The sequence below is a fragment of the Pezoporus flaviventris genome, unplaced genomic scaffold (genome assembly GCF_033815535.1).
Source record: "Pezoporus flaviventris isolate CSIRO_AGI_PZ_B2104156 unplaced genomic scaffold, CSIRO_AGI_Pfla_v1 ptg000002l, whole genome shotgun sequence".
NCBI lineage: Eukaryota > Metazoa > Chordata > Aves > Psittaciformes > Psittacidae > Pezoporus > Pezoporus flaviventris.
The window spans coordinates 66,788,361-66,808,190 of NW_026892550.1; the positions used below are offsets into that span (position 1 = coordinate 66,788,361).

At 34.9% G+C, this 19,830-nt stretch overlaps 1 protein-coding gene across 5 annotated transcripts in view; it reads right to left on the reverse strand.

Moving 5' to 3' along the window:
* Positions 1–4,372: 4,372 nt before the first annotated feature.
* Positions 4,373–19,830, reverse strand: part of PCDH10 (protocadherin 10) — a 33,429-nt gene continuing 17,971 nt past the window's right edge. For 2 of the 5 annotated variants that reach the window (XM_061442416.1, XM_061442408.1), the window contains exons 5-7: positions 10,328–10,417; positions 8,320–8,394; positions 4,373–5,969 (exon numbers count right to left, since the gene is read on the reverse strand). In XM_061442416.1, the coding sequence (XP_061298400.1) occupies positions 8,360–8,394; positions 10,328–10,417 (125 nt within the window). In that variant the 3' untranslated portion in view covers positions 4,373–5,969; positions 8,320–8,359. The remainder of the gene's footprint in view (positions 5,970–8,319; positions 8,395–10,327; positions 10,418–19,830) is intronic. The other 3 variants (XM_061442436.1, XM_061442428.1, XM_061442422.1) reach the window with 2 other exon arrangements.

The window sequence follows — 19,830 nt, forward strand, 5'->3', positions numbered from 1 at the left end:
TACGAAACATTCATTGTTGAGGCTGGTATTTTCTTCGCTTGCTTTACTGACATTTTTAACCAACAGCTATGGCAATGTAAGAATACTCTGCTCCAATGAATTTTTAATTATCTGCCTTTCTGCACAGTAAAAACGCGTCTGTCTTTTCAGGACTACATTTCTGTCTTTGTCTTTTTAGAAAATCTGAACAGTGGTATTATTTTACTTGTCTTTTTTTGCTTTGAGACAAAGCTATTAGAAACACGTCTGTTTTAAGCTGACATATAGCCATGCCCAGATTTCCAAACTTGATTGTGCAGCTTGTTGAAAGCAGTGCTGGTGAAGTTTATGTTTTCTGGTGTCAAATAATTTTATTGTAGGCTGCTCTTGCTTAAAAATGAATGTGCATAAAGAAAGAAATGAAGACCGCTTTTTGCTCTCCTTCCAATTACTGTGGCTTGGGCCACTGCCTTTAATGGAATTAGGCTCTGATGCATATAAAATACAGTTCAGTTTTGCAACCTGATTGTTTGGATCCAAGACTTCTAAAACTTAAGGTTGGCTTGGTTACATTCCCTTCATCATATTGTCGTAAGGCTTTGTTATTGAACACACTTGGCTGTTAGTGCAACTCAAAGTTGAACTATCCAAAATACACTTTTAAGTTGAGCATCAGATGAACTTTAATCTTTGAAGTGCATGCATTTGGAAGCATACTGTTTCACTGTTTGGCTTAACTGAATTTCTCATGTTGTATAATATGCATTAATATGTTAATATTTATTTACCTATTGTCTTTGGATCTCCTCAGTCAGAATGTTAAACGTCTGAATCCTGTTTGCCATTTTTTATACCTTTCAATTGGTTAACATCCAGAGGACACTTTAATCAGTGCTGACTTAGTGAACAAGAAAGCTTCAGCACAGTGTGTTTCATCTTGATTCAGCAAGATTTCCAGCATTCTCATTTATACATTTTTCACAGGATGCTTCCTAAAGAAGCGTTTGCCTTTTGAAGAACTGCACCCACATAGATTTAATTTTTCCTGATGCCTATCAATATCATGATCTTTATTAACAAATTCAAATTCAAAATTTCAAGAAAGCTGTCCAAGTTAGTTCTTGCTCATTTCTTATATAAAAGGATATCTACAAAAGCATAGATGCTCAACAGTGGATTTTAATGGATGTATTTGTCTATATATATGTATCCATTTCATACCAAGACAGATTAGAGACAAAATAAAATGAAGGAACTCTAACAAGAATCTGAGCTCTGACTGTAGGGATCAGTGCAACGGATTTAACTTACACTTTCAGAATTTCCCATAGCTTAATATAATAATAAAGTCTTATTGGCTGCCTTTTATGTTACTGGAAATAGCATAAACCACTTTCTATTCTCCATGGATGACTGATGCCAATGTTTTGCAACCAAATTGCAATAACTAAATGTATATCAAATATGCTTATTTTAGCCCCTATGCCTTTGTCTAGATTTTAATTCAAAAGTCCCAATGCCATAAAACTCAAGACTTGAACATGGAACAGTGGCAGGATATGATCAGCTTTCACCATATAAGACATACAAATATTTAACAGCCTTGCAAAATTGCAATGACAGCTTCTCAGCCTAGGAAGACTATTTATCCACCCTTTACCCTGAGGAATGATAGTACTTTAAAATAAAATAATGAAAAAAAAAAAAAAAAGCCTACTATGAGCAGGTAAAATTTTGGAAGTCAAATACTGAAACGTGTGCTTGATTATGGATATAACCCATGAAGAACAGGCTGAATTAGAATCTTGAATGTAAAACTCCATTCTACACTAAGGAACAAGTCTAACTTTGTAATATCATAAACATGTTTCTACCACTCTCTTTGCATTTACGGATAGGAGCATACTCCTGGAAGAAAAACTCCAGTAGGAACTAACTTACCGGATTTTGAACTATAATTCTTTACACATGCACACATCTCTCCCCACACACATATATAATGACTATAATGCAGGAAGCATAATCTTTACAAATTGTATTTATCTGTGTATTGTTGTTCCACTTTATTTTGCAACAATACTTATGAAAAATTACTACACTTTGTTCAAATCAGCTGAGAATATAGTAATGGAAATACCTCTTTTTCTCTTTCTTTCAATAGGCAGCTTAGTAAAAACTTGCATTAAGTAATTGGACTTTTATTTCAAGTAGTGAAATGGTTTTATTTATTTCTAAGTTTTGGAAGAAGCCCTTTGGAAGAAGCTAAAGTCTAGTTTTGAAGAAATTGAATAGGCAAGCTGCTTAGAAATCCATTGTTATGTATCTCAATCAGGAATTGAAAAGAATAATAAAAAAGAGTGTTTACAGATCTGATTCCATTTTTTTTTTAAATCCTTTATATGATCCTGTCTTCTGTGCTGGAACTCACTTCAATTGGAAGTGGAATTCACTTCAAAGACAGCTCTTCACCCAGACAGCTTGTTCTATTATGCTCATAAACTGTAAATTTAAAAATTAAATATTGCTTCTGATAGCTAATTGAAGGATATAACATTCTTATCCCTACAGCTGTGTACAGATCACATCCTCCAAAGCTTAGCGTGCCCCAGTAGGGACATCATAGAACAACAGGGCTGAGAGGATATTCCATGTTTTTCCTCTGAGGCAAGTTTAAGTACACTTATATCAACCCTGACAGGTATTTTCTGAACTGTTTTTGAAAACCTTTAAAGAAGATTTCAGAACCCTCCTTATCCCATCTTATGGGTATAAGTATTTTCCTTTCATATCCAATCTAAACATTTTCTGACTACTTCAGTTTACTTTTCTGTCCAATATGCAAATCAGAGTCCTTAGACATTTGCATCGCATATGCCTGAAAGAAGAGGCAAATACAAAAGCTAATGTTTAAAGGCATTTATCACTGCAGATAGGCACCTAGTAGCATGAGAAATCTATGGGAGATGAACAAGACAAATTCAGTGGGAGCTGGCTGGGTGCAACAGGTATCTTCCCACTAAAACAAAGAAATGGGAGAAATTGAGCCTGTGCTGTCCAGTATTCTTCTCAGCACTTCCCCTGGGACACAGCAGCTACGTACTGTTTTGTAATGTGTCCTAAAGTTCATGCTGTCAAACGCTATCATGCTGAAATTCACAGTGAGCTAGGGAAATCAGTAAAAGCTCTATCTTTAAATACCCTGGGATCCCAAGCTGTAGGACTTCAAAACTTCCTTTTCCTCAAGAGTTCTACATCTATCATGATTCACTCTGCGACTCGTCAATGAACTCAGAAGAATTTCTGTGCGTAAGTGGACCAATGTTTACATTTAACATTTTTAAGAAAGAAAATAAATGGGTACGTGTATCACTACACTGTTCACAGGAAGAGCTTAGTTATGGAAATGAACAAGGTATGACATAGTCAAGTTTGTCAGAAAAAAAAATGGTAGGCAAAATGTGAAGGCAGTTTCATTAAGTAAAAACACTTCAACTGTCCATGAAAGAAAGGAAAAATCTTTCCTTTCCCTCTCAAAGACTTAAACCATCCTTAATTTACAGTATATGTCTAATATTAAAGAGATACTTGGAATTAAAAACAATTTTAAGAAGGGCAAGGACTTTCTTGCTGTAAAAGCAGAAACAAGAATTTAACAAACCCCTTTAAATGAAATATTTGTCACAAATTTCATTTTTCTTCATAAAATTAACAAAACCTGTAGGAGACTCAAGGTCCTGCTACCTACAGCTAAAGAAATATTTCACTGCTGTGTTTGCTCAAATCAATAGCTATTGTTGGTGCTTTTAAATGGTCATGTTTTGTATAATATATAAATTTTAAAAAGGATCCCACAAAATATTTTGTAGTTATACAAATGTGCTAGATATACACATTAAAAGTGTTTAACAAGCAAATTATTTTTGTTTGGAACATTAAATTAACAACTTCAGGTCTTGATCCAGTTTTTGTTTGCACAAAGAGCTCTCACAAACTGATCAGAAGTCTTGTTTGGGTCTGTAGGAGGATGGTTCCATAAAGGTGATTTATATACTTATATCTAAAAGAAACTGTCATTATAAACAATCAAACAAAAAAAATGGTAACAAAAGGAAGAAACCCAAACTTTTTTATGATATAGCAGTGGCTAAATAACTTCCCCCATGTTCATCCTATTCTAACATTGTTGGGGATATCAGAATTTCTATATAATGGCATGGTCTGAACTCCACTGCAGTTGGTGAGAGGTTTCCCTGTCTTCCTGAATACTGAATCATTGCTAGGAATTTGTTCAAGTTTGACTAGGCATTTGCTGATAACACAGTTCTCTCATTTGTTTTTGATATCAGACATATTAAGATACATTGGGGGAAAATAACCACAATACAAAAAGAAAAAAAAAGAAAAAACATTTTACTAGATTTTTACATTTAGTAAATGGTACTTAAACTCCATGGACATGAAAGTAATTTTAAACTTTACCTTTGAAATTTTATCTTTTTCAATATTTCATAGAAAAGAAACGCTCTAAGATACCGTTCCAGACCACAGAATTATTACAGAACATAAAGAATATATGCAAGGGCTTCATCCTTTTCCCAACAAAGATGAGAGCCAACCCCATTTAGCTCCAATGGGAGAAAGGTCAGCTGAGAATGTGCCATGTTCCTAATTTCAAATCTCCTTTGTGATAAAAGAGTCAATAGCTTGGCATATACTTTACCTTTGCAATTTGAATTCTATCAACAACTATTCCTAGCCACAAGAGAAATATTTTTAGGCAATATATTTGTATAGTTTCACAAAACTATGTCAAAGAGAGATGTGTGGGTATTTGTGTGTGTGTATGGACATATGCATACTTATGAGTTTGGGATGATTTTCTTAAATTACTTAACTTCACTTACATTATATCTTACATTGCAAAATGTACAGACACCCAGTGTTCTTTTTTAACAACATATACAGGTGAATTTATAGAGCCTTATAAAAGATTTTGTGATTCCAAATTAAAAACCATAGAAATATAATCAAAATAATGGAGAGTGATTTATACCTCTGATAGTACATAGCGCTCATTCTGGTAACATTGACAGCTGTATCTTTGGCATTGAAAATTCATTACAACTTTTAGACAAAATGTTGTTGCTTACAGCTTTTTTTTTTTTTTTTCAACAAGAAAAAACAGGATTGACCAAAATATGAATATTGGGGAAGTACTATTAAAGTTTTAATTTATTTTCAGTTTTAGCAAGGATAGCTTAGGAACCCTGAATTACCTTCTCAGTTTAGTGTATGGTGTAGACTGTATGAATCCATTTAAAAATCAACTAAGTTGTACCACATTTTTCGGAAAATTATATATAATATAATATATATATTTTATATTTATTTAGAAGCTTTGAAATAGTACAGTAAACACTTTGCAACACGGTGTATAAACTACAGAATGTCTTTGATAATTTTGTGGGTCTTCAGATTAACAACATTTTTATGACCCACGGGTGAAAAGAACATGATCACAATCTCTCTTGTAAAGTTGGAATAGTTTGGGGAACACTCTATCACACAAAAATAATATAAAACAGTCAAGTTTAAAACAGTGATATTGCATTTATAATGCACATTTTTTTTATCTGTACGATTGGCTTCTTGTGGTGAATATAAACATCTAAAGGGCTCAGTGACATTTTGGAGAGAGAAAGATATATAGTGCTGTAAACAGGCACACACTGATCAGAGAGGCAAGATCAGTTGCCTCTGAAGTTCCTACAGTTCTACACATTTCAACTCATTTCTCAGGCCTGCTGAGAGCAATTAGGTCCTATTGTTGGCCATGATGTCTCCAACAGCACACAAATCCTTCAGTTACACAGAACTGGATGGCCAAGATAATGAAGTTGAAAATTGATGCTTTTTGTTGGTCGACTTTTGTGCAAATCATGCTGCTTCAGGTAAGTCCTGTAGAAGTGACTAGCATATCCTTTTCCGTGCTGCAGGAAAGAAAGAAAGACACTTCTGAGAGAAAAAAAAAAAAATGTATATATATATATAAAAATCAGTCTCCAACAGTTCTTAGGTTTAATATTTCCTAAGAGAGTAGAGAAACAATCAAAACTTGTCACAAACTGTTGCTTAAAATCCTCATGGTAGCAAACAGTTTGATATTGATTCACTTTTCAGACAAAAGTCTTTTGGAGGCTTGACAGTCTGAAAACCAAACTTCATATGCTGCTTTATTATTCTGTCTGGCATGTCATGGCAAGTATTCCAATGTGCCTATACAGACTCAGTATAAGAACAAGGCAAGTAGCCAGACTTGCAGGTTCTATATTACTGGCATTTCCAAGCCCATTTTTTCCCAGTTCAGCTTGTTATTTTAAGCTAGGTCTAGAAACCCCCAAAGATTCTGAAGTCGGTGTTCCTTCTCTTTCAAACTGAACCATTATCCTCATCAACAAATGACCCTTTAGTCTGGTTTGACAGACAAAAAAAATGGTGCATTAGTGCTACAATTCAAATTTCAGCATTTACTGTCAGGCTGGAAATTAACTCATGTTACACAGATGAAGAAGGTCAATGCATTAGCAAACCCATATCCTAATCCAGCAGCTGCAGTAGCTTTATTACCTCAAGACACCAGCTATTTTAACTGTAATTGGGAGCAAAGGTAACAAATGATTTGTACTAACATTCAGGAAGACCCTGGGTTAAATTCTGATCTCAGTCACATGTGAAGTTGGGACAAGGAACTAGCTCACACTGAAGTATTACTATCATCACCACCTTTGTTATTGTTTAATAAAGCTTGTAATAATAAAATCAGGTTTTACCTTAGCTCCAAATCAGCTAAATCCCTGCCTGAAATTCAGTATATTTATATTTCTGTGCACAAAGTGTTACAACTAAAACAGAAAGCAATCTTTAGAACAAATCCTTGAATCAAACCAGCCCTGTATACATATTGATGCTTGCATGCTGACACACAAACACATCCATTCTCCAATCCATTTAACATAAATATATACATTAGCCATACTCGTTCATGATATATATTCACCAGTAAACATATGATATGTATCTACAGTATCACAGGGAAGTTAAGATTACTTATAGGAACATGTTAACGTGGGTGTTTTCTGTTTGTCTAATCTATCCTGCCTATGCCACAGGAGGTACTAGAAAAATGGGGAAGACATTTCTGTATAATCTATCTGTTTAACACACAGACAATTGCCAGACGTGTTATTAACATTAAAACATCTAATATATTATGTTTGGGATGTTTCAATTCTGTAGAACACTAGTAGCATAATTAGGATTTTTTAAAAGTTTTTGCAAGATATTTTTTAACATTGCAGTTAAGGCTGAGATCAGAATCTTTATGATGTTTGGATGGAGTATATGATCAGACCAATCAAGTTTCTAGACATCTTTTAAAATATCTTTTTAAACATTACAAGACACAATCATTCCAGTTATAGTAATAGCAATAACAAGGCTTATATTTGATCCTTAAAACTTTTTTTACAAAAGTCCACTAATCACTTCTCCTATAAATATGTAAGTGCAGTAGTCTAGATTGATGCCTGATATTGAGGAACTCACACTGCAGTACAGGCACAGTACTTTTCCACGGTAGAAAACTATCCAGATAGGCAGCCAGGGCAATTGTTGCTTTTGTGCAGCACTACTTGTCCTTCTGCTCCTGTCTGAAGCTGAGCATTGGTGGTGTTGATGTGGAACTTGAAGCGTGCAGCAAAACCTGATTACACTATTCTTTCATATAACACAGAGACTGAGTTACTGGCTGTGTCTAGTCTTTTGCCATATAAATTAGTGCATTTTTTTCATTTCTAAACTTCAGTTAATATGCCTATATGACATACCTGGCCATTTTATAACACTAACTAAATATTACACAAGACAGTGCAGAACACCTGCAACTTTTCCCACCAACAAAAATCCTTGTCCCAAATCCCAAAATACCCTCTGCCAACACATAAAATGCACTGGATTTCAAAGGCAACTTTTGTCTTTGGTGTTTTTTTTGGTATTTGCACAGAAATTCATGTGCAAGCAAATCTTTCCACCTTTACACCAGTGTCTGTCTTTTTACAGATGGGGAATATAAACCAGAGAGGTTAAATGGAAAGGAGGATGGACTTAGCTTAAAACAGAGGGGAATGAAAGTTCTGACATCTGCTTCTGGCTCTGTGTGTGTGTGTGTGCGCACGTGTGTGTGTGCATGCATGCGTGTTCATAAACAAGCTTTAAGAAGAAATACTAAGCCTCTCTGTATCACAATTTCTCCATCTGTAAAATGGGAATAATATTGCTTACCTATCTCCTAGAAGTGCAGGAAGGTTTAAATCACTATTCTTTATAATCCACTTTGAGATCCAGAGATGGCAAGTGCTATAGAAATGGAAGTATCAGAGTCAGTGTAAGAGCTGGAACAAGAACACCATCATTTCTGGTGCCTAATATCTCCTCTGAGATCACAGCTCTCTCATCTCTATTTTATCTTCTGCTCCGAACTCTCAAAACTACTGCACAGGGAAGCTTCAAGTCTGTGCAAGTATAGATACCAGTTAGAAAGAGGGGTTTAATAATAAGCAGGTTCATAATTCTGTTAATGACATTATATTGTTTGTACATATATTCTAATAGTATTTGATGTGAACAAGACAATTAAAGAATCATAAGTATTCCAGTTAAAATTCTTAGGATACGTGATTTGTGCTGTACTAACTACTGATTCTTCCCCAAAGACCTTAACAAAAATTTTGAGTGTTACAGTAAGAGCACTTACTGCATAAAATTTTTACGGAATTGCAATAAAAACTGGAAATAAAACCCAGCAAAAATATATTAAGATTCATTTGATCCTCAGTACACATTAGTAAGGCTCTCATTCAGCGAGATAGTTCTGTGTAGACTGATGAGAGAAGACATGTAAGACATCAGTGGCAGATGAACAGAAAAATAAATGAAAAACACTAATGCAAGAAACAGAAAAAAGAAAATGAAGTATGGGATGATTATTCCTAGCTTATGAATCAGAAATGAACAGAAAACACTGTATAGCCCTAGTCTCTTTACAAATCTTCCCCCTGTTGTGAATCATCCTATTGCATCCAAAGTTGATGTCAGACTGCTACTTTACAGCCATGAATACAGTCATATACATTTCCTCTTTTGGCAAACTCTAGAAGGGATTGCCTGTACTTGGAAGATTTTCAAACTCTCTGAATCAAAACCTTCTCCTGCTTAGCTAGTGCTAGCTGATCTAACTGGGGCAGAGAGAAGGCCTACCGCTTTCTTCCACATCTGACAACCAAAGCAGCAGTAGGAAACACATCCTATACCTTCTATAACAATTGTCACTTTTGCTCTAGACTATATTTAAGAGTTCCATAAACTCCCACAGCATTATATGTGCTGTAACAGAATGACTGCTGAGCTCCCTCAGGAGCCAACAGTCTAAAGATCCAAATGAACACCTGGGTAATAAAATCTCCAAAGTATATCAAGTGCCAGGAATGCTGCTGCTATTACAGAAATACTGCTGATCCCCATTCATTTTGGAGAAAGAAGACACTTGAACTGAAAACCCTCTCTTTTAAATCAAAGAAAGCCAACCAACAGGAGAACAGGGGGAAAAGCCAGTACGTAAACTGCCATCTTGCTATTTCAGATCCAAGTGCTGTAAGTTAGCACAGTATTTAAGGAATATTTGTCTTCATGTGGGCTTTCAGATATGGCCTTCTATGCAAGCACTCAATGCATTATGTTTTTTGTATGAGTCTCCTGTGAAAAATGTGTGCCTCCTTATGTCACATTTCTGCAGATCAAGTGGTCCCCATGCAACCCTGCAATTGATACAGAGATTACCGGGAGGCTGTCATCTCCTCCACTGCATTCAGAAATATCCCAGGTATTCAGGCTTTACAACGAATGCCTTTCTCTTGTAGTGAACAATAATTTAAAAAGGAGTTCATTACCTCAAGTACACTAGGGCAACGTTGTTCTTTAATTAGCATTATTAATTTTAACACTACTTTTATGGTTTGGTTTACAGTCTATATGTTAAATGTAGCAGATGAAATATTGCCCTTCACTAAGTCCCATTAGCTTTGACAGAGAAATGGACTATTCTAGTGACAACCAACAGGCTGCAAATTCAGCAATCTTACACCAATTGAATAGAGACTGGGACTTAAGTAGTGGTAAAAGATAATCTATATGAAATAACGTGGAGCTCTAGTTCAGTTATCAGCAATTATATTTTTGGAAAGAGGTCAGCAAGTGAATGGGAATGCAGAGTAAACTATTATAGTTCCCTCACCCTTTGAAGTGGTGCATCCAGGTAAAGGGTGAGACACACGGCTTGGGCTGGGGGATGAAGGATGGGGATTACTCTGCAGCCACCCATGTTCTGTGGATGAAAATGCCAGTCATTGCAGGTGTCAATTCAGTATCTTTTGCAATCCATAGTATTTTTTTTTTTAATGAGTTATTACTTAAACAGGCTTTTTAAAGCACTGCTAGTATTTTATGAAAATTCCACTACTGCTGTTACAAAACCAGATTATCTAACCAAGTCCAATAAACTTTGGTACACAAGTATGAAAATAGCATTTTACTCCTACACTTCGTCCTCATGAACTAGTTTTAAGGGGAAGTTTTTTCCCCGTTTTCTTCCATGGCTTTATTTAAGAGATTTTGTGCTTCAAATCTATGTACTCTGTAGAGCAAGCCTGGGTAAAATAGCTTGTGTTCCAGATGCCCATGTTACATTTTACACAATAAATGTGATCCTGTTTACTTGGTATTACATCAAATAATTGACAAAAAGGAAGATGGAACATACTTACTTTTGTACTTTAAAAAAAAGAAGCCAACTCTTCCCTTATGTCAGTGAGTCAGCTGGCTCTGGTGGCCACTGTTTATGTGCTTATGTATATGTCTGAAGACTCCTGAAAGCCACCAACGGAGTTAGGTAAGAACGAAACCACATTCTGCCTAATCATTTCCGGCATGTGACAAGATAGGAAAGGCAGGAGAGCTCCTGCAGGCGAACATGTGCACTGCACCAAGGCAGACTGTCCCTAATAAAGATACGGAATTCAGTATGACTGAAAAGTTCTTTCTGGGACCTGCAAAACCCCAAATATAAATTTCGATTCTAAACCAAACAAACAGCATCTGGACTGATGGGTACAACTGCCCAGATTTCACTGAAACAAAGAAAGAAAAGAAGTGAGCATTAAATCTTCAGGCTGTGAATAAATGAAGTAGGGTAAAATGCAAAAGTTTGCAAATATTGCACTGAATCTTTTCTGGAAATAGACTTGCTTTTAGCTAAATAAATAAATCCCACAGACCATTAAAATATTTTCTTCCTTTGCAAATACATCTTTACTTCTGGAACAAAGGTGATGATGTCAAAAAGCTATCTTTTGTATAAAGTAAAAAATGTAACCACATATATTGCCCTTTTGTCTTGCATTAAATGCATACATTTCCATGTCTAAATTCAATTAAAGCGATTCAAGAAACAGTGATTCCCAGGCAAGTCAAAATTTGTGACTGGTGAACACTGCACTGACCCTAATTTACTGGACATGATTAATAGTGTTACCTGCCATAGTGTTACCTACAAAAAGGGGGAAAGAGGTTTGTCCTTTGTATTTAAATACAAAACCACCACTTCTGAAATCTGAACAAAAGATTTTTTAAAAACAGTTTATTGACCAAATTTCTGACTGACACACATTGCCATTTCTATTAGCTTCAGTTCAAGATTAGAAAGTACACACTTAAAAAGATATTTTTGATGTTTGCAACATGTCTTGGTAAATATTTTCATATTGCAAGAGGGATGCCTGATACAGTGTTGACACATCACGACAGTCACTGAAATGTTTCTCTGGTACTACTGAGTGCTCTAAGATTTATACTGTACGTGGACTTAGCTTATCCTCTGGAAAAAAAAATCAAACCAAACCAAAACATTTCAGTACTTAAGTATCCAAGTCCCAGGTCATGCGACAAAATTTCCCTTTGTTTAGGCCTATCCTCAGGCATAGGCTTAACTTTAAGCACTGACTTTAATAAAGAGGTGCTTTACATTAAACATACGATTAAGAAGGATTTTGTTTTGAACCAAGTCCTGGGTTTTGCAATTACTGTTCTGGGGCACATAAGATATGTGCATTTGATTTTCTGTTCTAAATGTTGACTTTTTTTTTTCACTGCAGCAACAGCCCAGTGGCATAATACACGTCAGATTTGATTTATCTCTGGTTGCTATTATTTACTACAGAAACAATGCTCTAGCTACTACAATTCAGCACAGAGAGTGCTAAGCTATATTATATACTGTACCATAAAAAAATACCGAAGACAGTTTTTCCACAAGATACAGTGAGCAGAAGAAAGCATTTTTGTCTTTCTGTACTGTTATAACTATACTAGCTACCTGAAAACACTAAAGATAATAGATGGCATTACCATTATATTCAGAGAATAATGGAATATTTAATTTTACATGAGTTCTTATAATTATGTATTGTATTAAGACCAATTAAATAACTCCCAAATTATTTCTGATATATGTCAAAATTAGCAATCATAGTCCCCGGGAATACTCCATATTCTCCATCAACTACTTGCTCTATAAATGCACGCGCTTTCTAGTAGCATATTCCCAGTCTTCCTGATTCACTCCAAGTTAACAATTTTGGTATTATCCTTAGTAATATCAGTACTGAATTCCCCCAGCTTTTTTTTTCTTTTCACAAAATTTGCTTATGTATTTGCATGCAGCAATGCCTTCTTCTCTTCAGTATTATTCTTTTTTTCCTCCATGTGGTTTTCAGTTGGGTTTTGTCTGTTTGCTTCAAAATTCACCATTTTATTGCACTCTTCTGAAATCTACTATACAAATCTCTTTAAGCTGACAAGCCTAAAAATGAACATGTCAGTCCAAGAGTTAACCAATGCAGAATTCACTAAAGGCTGGCTACAATGTGACTTAAAATTCTCAGTGCCCTGGAGAGAAAAGCCATTCCTCCTAAATTGCTCCTAAGTGCCTAACTTCCCAAAAGATTCAAGGCAGAAGACATGTACAAGTCACCATTTGGTGGCCTTCAGAGGTGCCTAAATTAGTCATGGTGGATTTGGCCTGAAATAATTAAATTTACTTGTTCCTACACAAGATAACATGCATTACAGTATTACATCAGCATCACACTGTGTAATCCTATAAAACTTCTCGTTGCCTTGATCTTTTCTCCACCACCTCCCTCTCCTAACAGGAATTAGGTGGCATCAGGATCTGGCAGGTATGCCCTCTCTCTTTTTGTAAATGTTTTAATTTGCAATTTATAAAGGACAGTACTTGACATTATTTTTCATCAGTGGCATACACTCAGATTTCAGAGAGTCCTTCCCAGTTTACCAAGACAATATACTTAATTGTGTCATATAAACATCTGACAATCCTTTTGAAACTTCTCTTATTCAAAAAGACATATTGGCTCCATTTCTATCCATGAATGAGGTTTGCCCATGCTTCTTTGTCACTTACAACTACAAGAATGAAATGATTTATATCCACATTATTAAAATTTCTCAGCCATATCCAGCAATATATGGGAGCCATAAAGTTTGATCATATTCAATCTCCTTTCAGGAATGGTTCCTGGCCTGTGCTCTGACACCTGCACCATGTCTAGGACTTGTTAGGGAAGAAAGCTAGCTGACACAGGCTACAGGCAGCCACAGAGCGCAGGAGAACAGAAAATAGCATTCCAGTGCTGGGAAGGATGCTGTTTAATAATTGGAAGCAGTGGAGCCATATCAGACATGAAGAATATTGCAAGTACAAAGCACACAGCACTTCACCTCAGGTAGACCAGAAAAAGCAGTTATTACTGCATCTCATTTGTAAGCAAGAACTTCTTTAGACCTCAGTTCCTACCAGTACCCACAGCTGTGTGCAGTGACATTCAACTGTTGTCTAAATTCCAGTTCAGAATAGATGGATGTCAAATTAAAGCACAAACAGGCAACTAAAGAAGTCACAAAGTGACAGAATTTTACTCTGACATAAGATGAATCCACAGTATCAACACCTACAAAATTCCTTATGAATAAAGAAAGGCTGCATTCAAGCAGTTTCCTTAATGAATCCTTTTCCAGTGCTGAATGCAGCCATGATGCTGGAGGTGAAAAGATAAAGTCAGAGGACTCAGGTCACTTGCTAAAACAGGAGTCTGTCATCCCTGTTAACTTCTTTGGTGAATCTACTCTGCATCCATTTTTTTTCCTTTCTAATTCACATTATTCCTGATTACCTGTGAAAACGTCGTGTAAAATAACATCATTTACACATACGAAATAAATTCATGCATATGCAAGAAATGCAGATTTACTCTTGCAACTCATATATGCACAGAATTTTCAGGCAGAATTTAGGAAGCAAGTTCTGCAGATTTGCCTCCCCATGTCCGTAATAGTTTCTCCAACCAATAAGCACCGTTATCCTATCAAAGAAAGAGTTTGAGAGTTTGGATTTTCAGTGAATCCACACTGATTGCTATCATCACATTTAGTTTATTAGGTACTGAAGTTAAAATTATATTCTAATTGTCTGTATCTCCTACTTCCTGTCTTAGAATAAGGTACCAAATACATCATTTTTCACTCTTCTGACATCACCATACTATGTTTCTAAAACAAATTAAATATATTGACAGGTACTTCCCAGCAGCAGCCATGCTACTGCTAGCGGTGGATTCTCAGTGGCTAGTGTACAAATAGAGCTGTTTACATGCTTGCCACATAAATAGCAACACCAATCCCTGTAGCGTGCTTGTCCAAACACAATAAATAGATGCAGTTCTTTCTTTTACTGGCTATTTGTTGCATTCTTTAAATGGCTTTCCCTATTTTTCCTTCTTTGGCTAAGAAATTGAAAAAGGAACAGTGGATGACATTGGAAAATCAGAGTGATTGTGTGCAGCAAAAGGGACAGAAACAAGAGTAACTTCCTCTGCTGTGCAGGCCAAGGAGTTCCTCAGGTGGACGCAAGCAGAGAGAAAAAGACTTTGCTGAGAACAAACCCAAGATTAGGCACACATTCAATTCTCCAACTCCTGACTGTCACAATAAAGAGGTTTGTACATTTAAGAACAGCATTTATTTGCAATGAATAGAATTTGCCTATCAAAAATAAATAACTTTAGTGCCTTTGAAAATTTTAACTGCAAACATCTTATTGGTTTCCAAAGAGACTCATGTCAGTAAGTGGCTAAATTACTTTTGTCACAGGATTTAAATTTGTAGGACAAGAAGCATTTTTGAATTTTAAACCAGCGGAACACAGTAATCTCAAAAATTACTCCTCAACTTCAAGCAATCTTTGGGCTGATCTTTTTCATAAATTACATAAATGAATAAATATCGCACCAGTCTGAGATAGTCAGATATACAAGACTTCTATGTGTTCCAGTCAGAACTGGCAAATACAGCCTTCTACAGCTACCAGAGGACAAGAAGCAGTTGGAATGACAGGTTTTAAAGACAAACTAAAAATATAATTTTCTTTCAAGTAACAGTTACTCAGGTTGTTTTAACTTGCTCAGTTATTTTCCTGCACTGTAGTTGCAAAGAGCTCTAGAGTTGTCTAAGGTAAAAGATGCTATGTAAACCTAAAAATGGGTACATGTTTTCACCAGTATTTTGTGCAGTAGAGGGTACTGTTAATTCTGTCCAAGATGACAGTTACATAAACAGATTCAAGCAAACAGTATTTATATATAACAGCTAACCCTGTGCTTTGAAAGTAAAACAAGAATGCTTATTTTTTTATATTGTTTTCATTGCATATTTATATATTCCTTTCTAATTTCACTATCTGAAGTATCCATTTCCTTTCCATTATTGCAGTAATACTCTGTAAGTGTTCCTCCCTTTGAGCAATAGCTGCAAGAGGAGTATGTTCTGATGAAGAATGCAAACCAGTTATGAATGTGAGATAAAAATACCTTTCAGAAGTTATGCAATAATCATTGAACAATGAATCATAAGTGGTTTATTCAAAACACAGAGTGCCAACAATAACAAGTAAAACTACATCATAGCCTTGCTCTTCCCTTATTATATTTTAATTGGTATTACCTGTTTATTTTAGGTTTTGTAAATCTTTATTTACCTAATTGAGATGTTGCATCTGAAGTGGCAAACTTGAGGTGTAAGTGAATAAATCTCTTAGCATTTCAGATAAAGCAAAAAAATAGGGACGTTCGATTGGATTTTTTAGAAAAGTATTTAATTAGGTTTCCTAGCATTGTTAGATGTCATCTTTTCAACTCAGCCTCCACTTTTGCTGAGCAATTTTGCACGTACAAAGCCATTCTCATTTGTCCAGAAATGAGAACTGTACCCTGTCCCAGAGATAAATTCCTGAATATAAGTGAAGAGTTTCACTGTCTGTAGCAGGAAATGCAGGATATTCAGCTATGCAGATCAGAATTAAAGTTGAAAGATACAATTTTAACATTCTTTTTGAGTACAAAACCGTACTATTCAAAAAGGAACAACTCTTTTACTATGCACATATCATTTGTTTATTCATACCAATAAAAATTGCATTTGAATGCCAGTTCAGTTTGTTTTGTTTTTTTTTTAATCCAGCATCACAATGTTTCCTTTCTTCTTACCCCAAGAACTGTAATTTGTACATGCAACTTATTGGTGCCAATTTGTTTGCTTTTATTTCAAAGTATATTGCATTTCTACTTCAAGTATGTGTGAAAATCATAACTCAAGTTAAAAATTATTAATGAAGGGATCAGACAGCTCACAAGTTTACCTGATTTGTATTAGAAACCAAATAGGTTAATTTTAAAAGTAAAACTATAGACAGGCCTAATTTAAAAAAAAAAGAAATTAGCAAGTATCCCATTCAAAATAGCTATTATGTTTATGCAAATGCAATACTATAGTGTCTATCACAACTGTGACAAAACTACACAATCTCCAGAGAGGAGATGTAACTAAACAAAAAAAAAAAAAAACACCCCGAAAACCCAAAGAAATTCTTCCATTAGTAGATACACAAAATTGTAATTTCCTCTTTTTTTTTGAGAACTTCTCCAAAACAGCAAAGACTACTTGCTTAAAATATCTTTCCTATATTTATGTTAAACATCAGCAGAAAATGTTGTGTTACATATCCTGCCATGCAGAAATAGGCCTTTATGATCCTAACTAGATCAAAATACCCCAAAAATATTTACATGCACTTTTTTTATTCCTTTGAAAAATGATCAAAGGATCGTGAGGCACTTCTTGTCCTGGTATAAACACATGAATGTTTTTCTCCTCTAGGTCATTTGTTCTAATCTAATCAGGGTGATGGATAATGACTGTAAGTTAAACTGTTCTTTCTGCTAGCTCTGTAGTAGATTATTGGAAATGAATTGATGGTCCAATTCCTAAACACTGAATTGTGCGTAAGACTTTTTAAAGCATTTTGATTTCATTTGCACACCAACTTGACTAGTATAAGTCAAGTTGAACATGTGAAAAATATTTTGTAGAACAAGAATGTCGGACTACATCTATAGTTTCACACAAACATAGAGACTTTTGCTCAGACCCACGTTTCGCTGACTGCACACAGAACTTCACAGTACCTCTACTGCAGGGTGAGTCGATGGCTACAGAACAGAGGCTATAGTACAAGGATAAGTTCACCTTTGAAGAGTTTGGATAATACAAACAAGTCCCATGCAAGTCATTTGACTCTGCTACCCTGAATCTCTGTGCATCTGTCAAAGGTAGTGTTGATGTTTAATAACTATGCCACACAAATCAAAAAAATCAAAAAAGGGGATATTTTTCCCCTTCCAATTTGCTTTGCTTAATGGCCAGCTTTTTGGCGAAGCGACCAGCTTTTTTATTCTCTCTCTCTATATATCTATGTCATACCTAATACGATAAAATCCTCACTCAATGGTTGATGGTGTTGGCAATAATTACCAAGATAATGATATAGTTTCATCAATGAAGATGAAAATGCTTGTGTGTATGTAGAAAATATTGCAGAGCTAATTAGGGGGCTACTTTAAAACCCTGCTATATTTCAGAATATCTGCTTGTAGAAACACTGTTAATCTGCGTAGTAAAATTTGCCTTTATGTAGTTTATTTTAACTGGCTTTTGAAGTAGCTTAACCTGTGCTAAAGCAATTTGTTTTAGAGCAAAGTAAGTATTTCTACAGACAAACTTAAGGTATTGTGTCAATTTTTAACTGCGTTCATATATTAAGATTCTTAATCTCTTAATAGGAAGAAAAAAATGTTCTATCACTAAAGTGAGCATGTAACACTAGGAAAATTCTCAAGTACTATAAAAGGAATGCATAACTAGAATGATCCACAATTACATAAAAATATTGTAAATTATAGACCAAAGCACTACTGGATGTAATGATGCTGATCCCACTGTTACCTTCTCAGTACCTGGACCAAAGTACTAGAAATAAATCAGAATCAGAATGATCAGGTATTCATTGTGAAGACAGTCTCTGTTAGATAACTTACAGAATCCAGCACAACAGTGTTTGAATTTTGCATTAGGTTTTGGTCACTACAATAGGAATACTTGTAAAAATAATGGTTAATATAACCACCACTGCATAAAAAAAAAAATAAATAGAAATGCTCAGAATCTATTTTAAACATATAGGAACTGTTCAAAAGGTATGTTTGTTTTTTTTTCCTCAGTGTTATTTCACTGATTTTCTCCAGTCAAGTTCAGAATCTCGTATTTTATGAACATTCAAATCATTATGAAAATTTCTTAACTGTTTGAAGAAGGGCAGTATTCAAATCACATGGATGAGTAAAAAAAGTAAGTGTAAATTATGCACTAAGAAGTGCGTATACATTGGAAGAATCCTGGACGCCCTGTATGTTTTCAATCCCACCACAATTTATTGATTCCATCACAATTTTATAACTTGTATTCATAATAAATACTTAAAACATGAGTGAAAATATATTCTTTATAATATATTATTTGACTTCAAAAAGTACAAAACACTTTTGAGTACAAAATACTTTTGGTGTACTCTACTAAAATAATGAACAGAACATGTATGTTTACGTAGAAATTGGTGTGTGAATAAATCTAATGGCTTAGACCAGTAAAGTGAAAATTTGACAATGGGATACAGAGAAACCCTTTCCAGTATGAGCATTTATATCCTTTTCTACATTATAATTTTTAACATAGCTGCTTCTGGTTTCATTTATCCATCCAATGACCTCAAGCAACACAGAAAAATACACCCAAATCCCCAGTAGTGAGCCTTTGGTTTCAATCATGCCCCAAAATAATAAATTTTACAATTACTGTATTATTTGCATCAAGTGTGTACCATCTTATCAAACATGAATGATTTTACTGGTTTATGACCTACCTGCCCTTCAACTTTTGCTGCCTTGTTGCGCTCTTATCACTGAGAATGGCAAATGAAAGTGCCCAGCTTTCATGCAGTCTCCTTTTTTTTCACTTCATGTCCCTATCACAGATTGTCTGAATTAATTGGTAATAATCTTCTGATATGAGTTTGCATAGAAATATTTTTAGCATTTTTGCTTTTATGCTATGTATTTCTATGGCATTAATAAACTAGAGCAATATAGGGATATATTTTCTGTAAGGTTTTTGTAATAGTTTTTTTGTATTTTTAATCCAATTCCTTTTTACAACCTGGCATTTTATTTGCTTCTTGCTGGCTTTGTACATTGGGGGATACTTTTCCAGGAATTA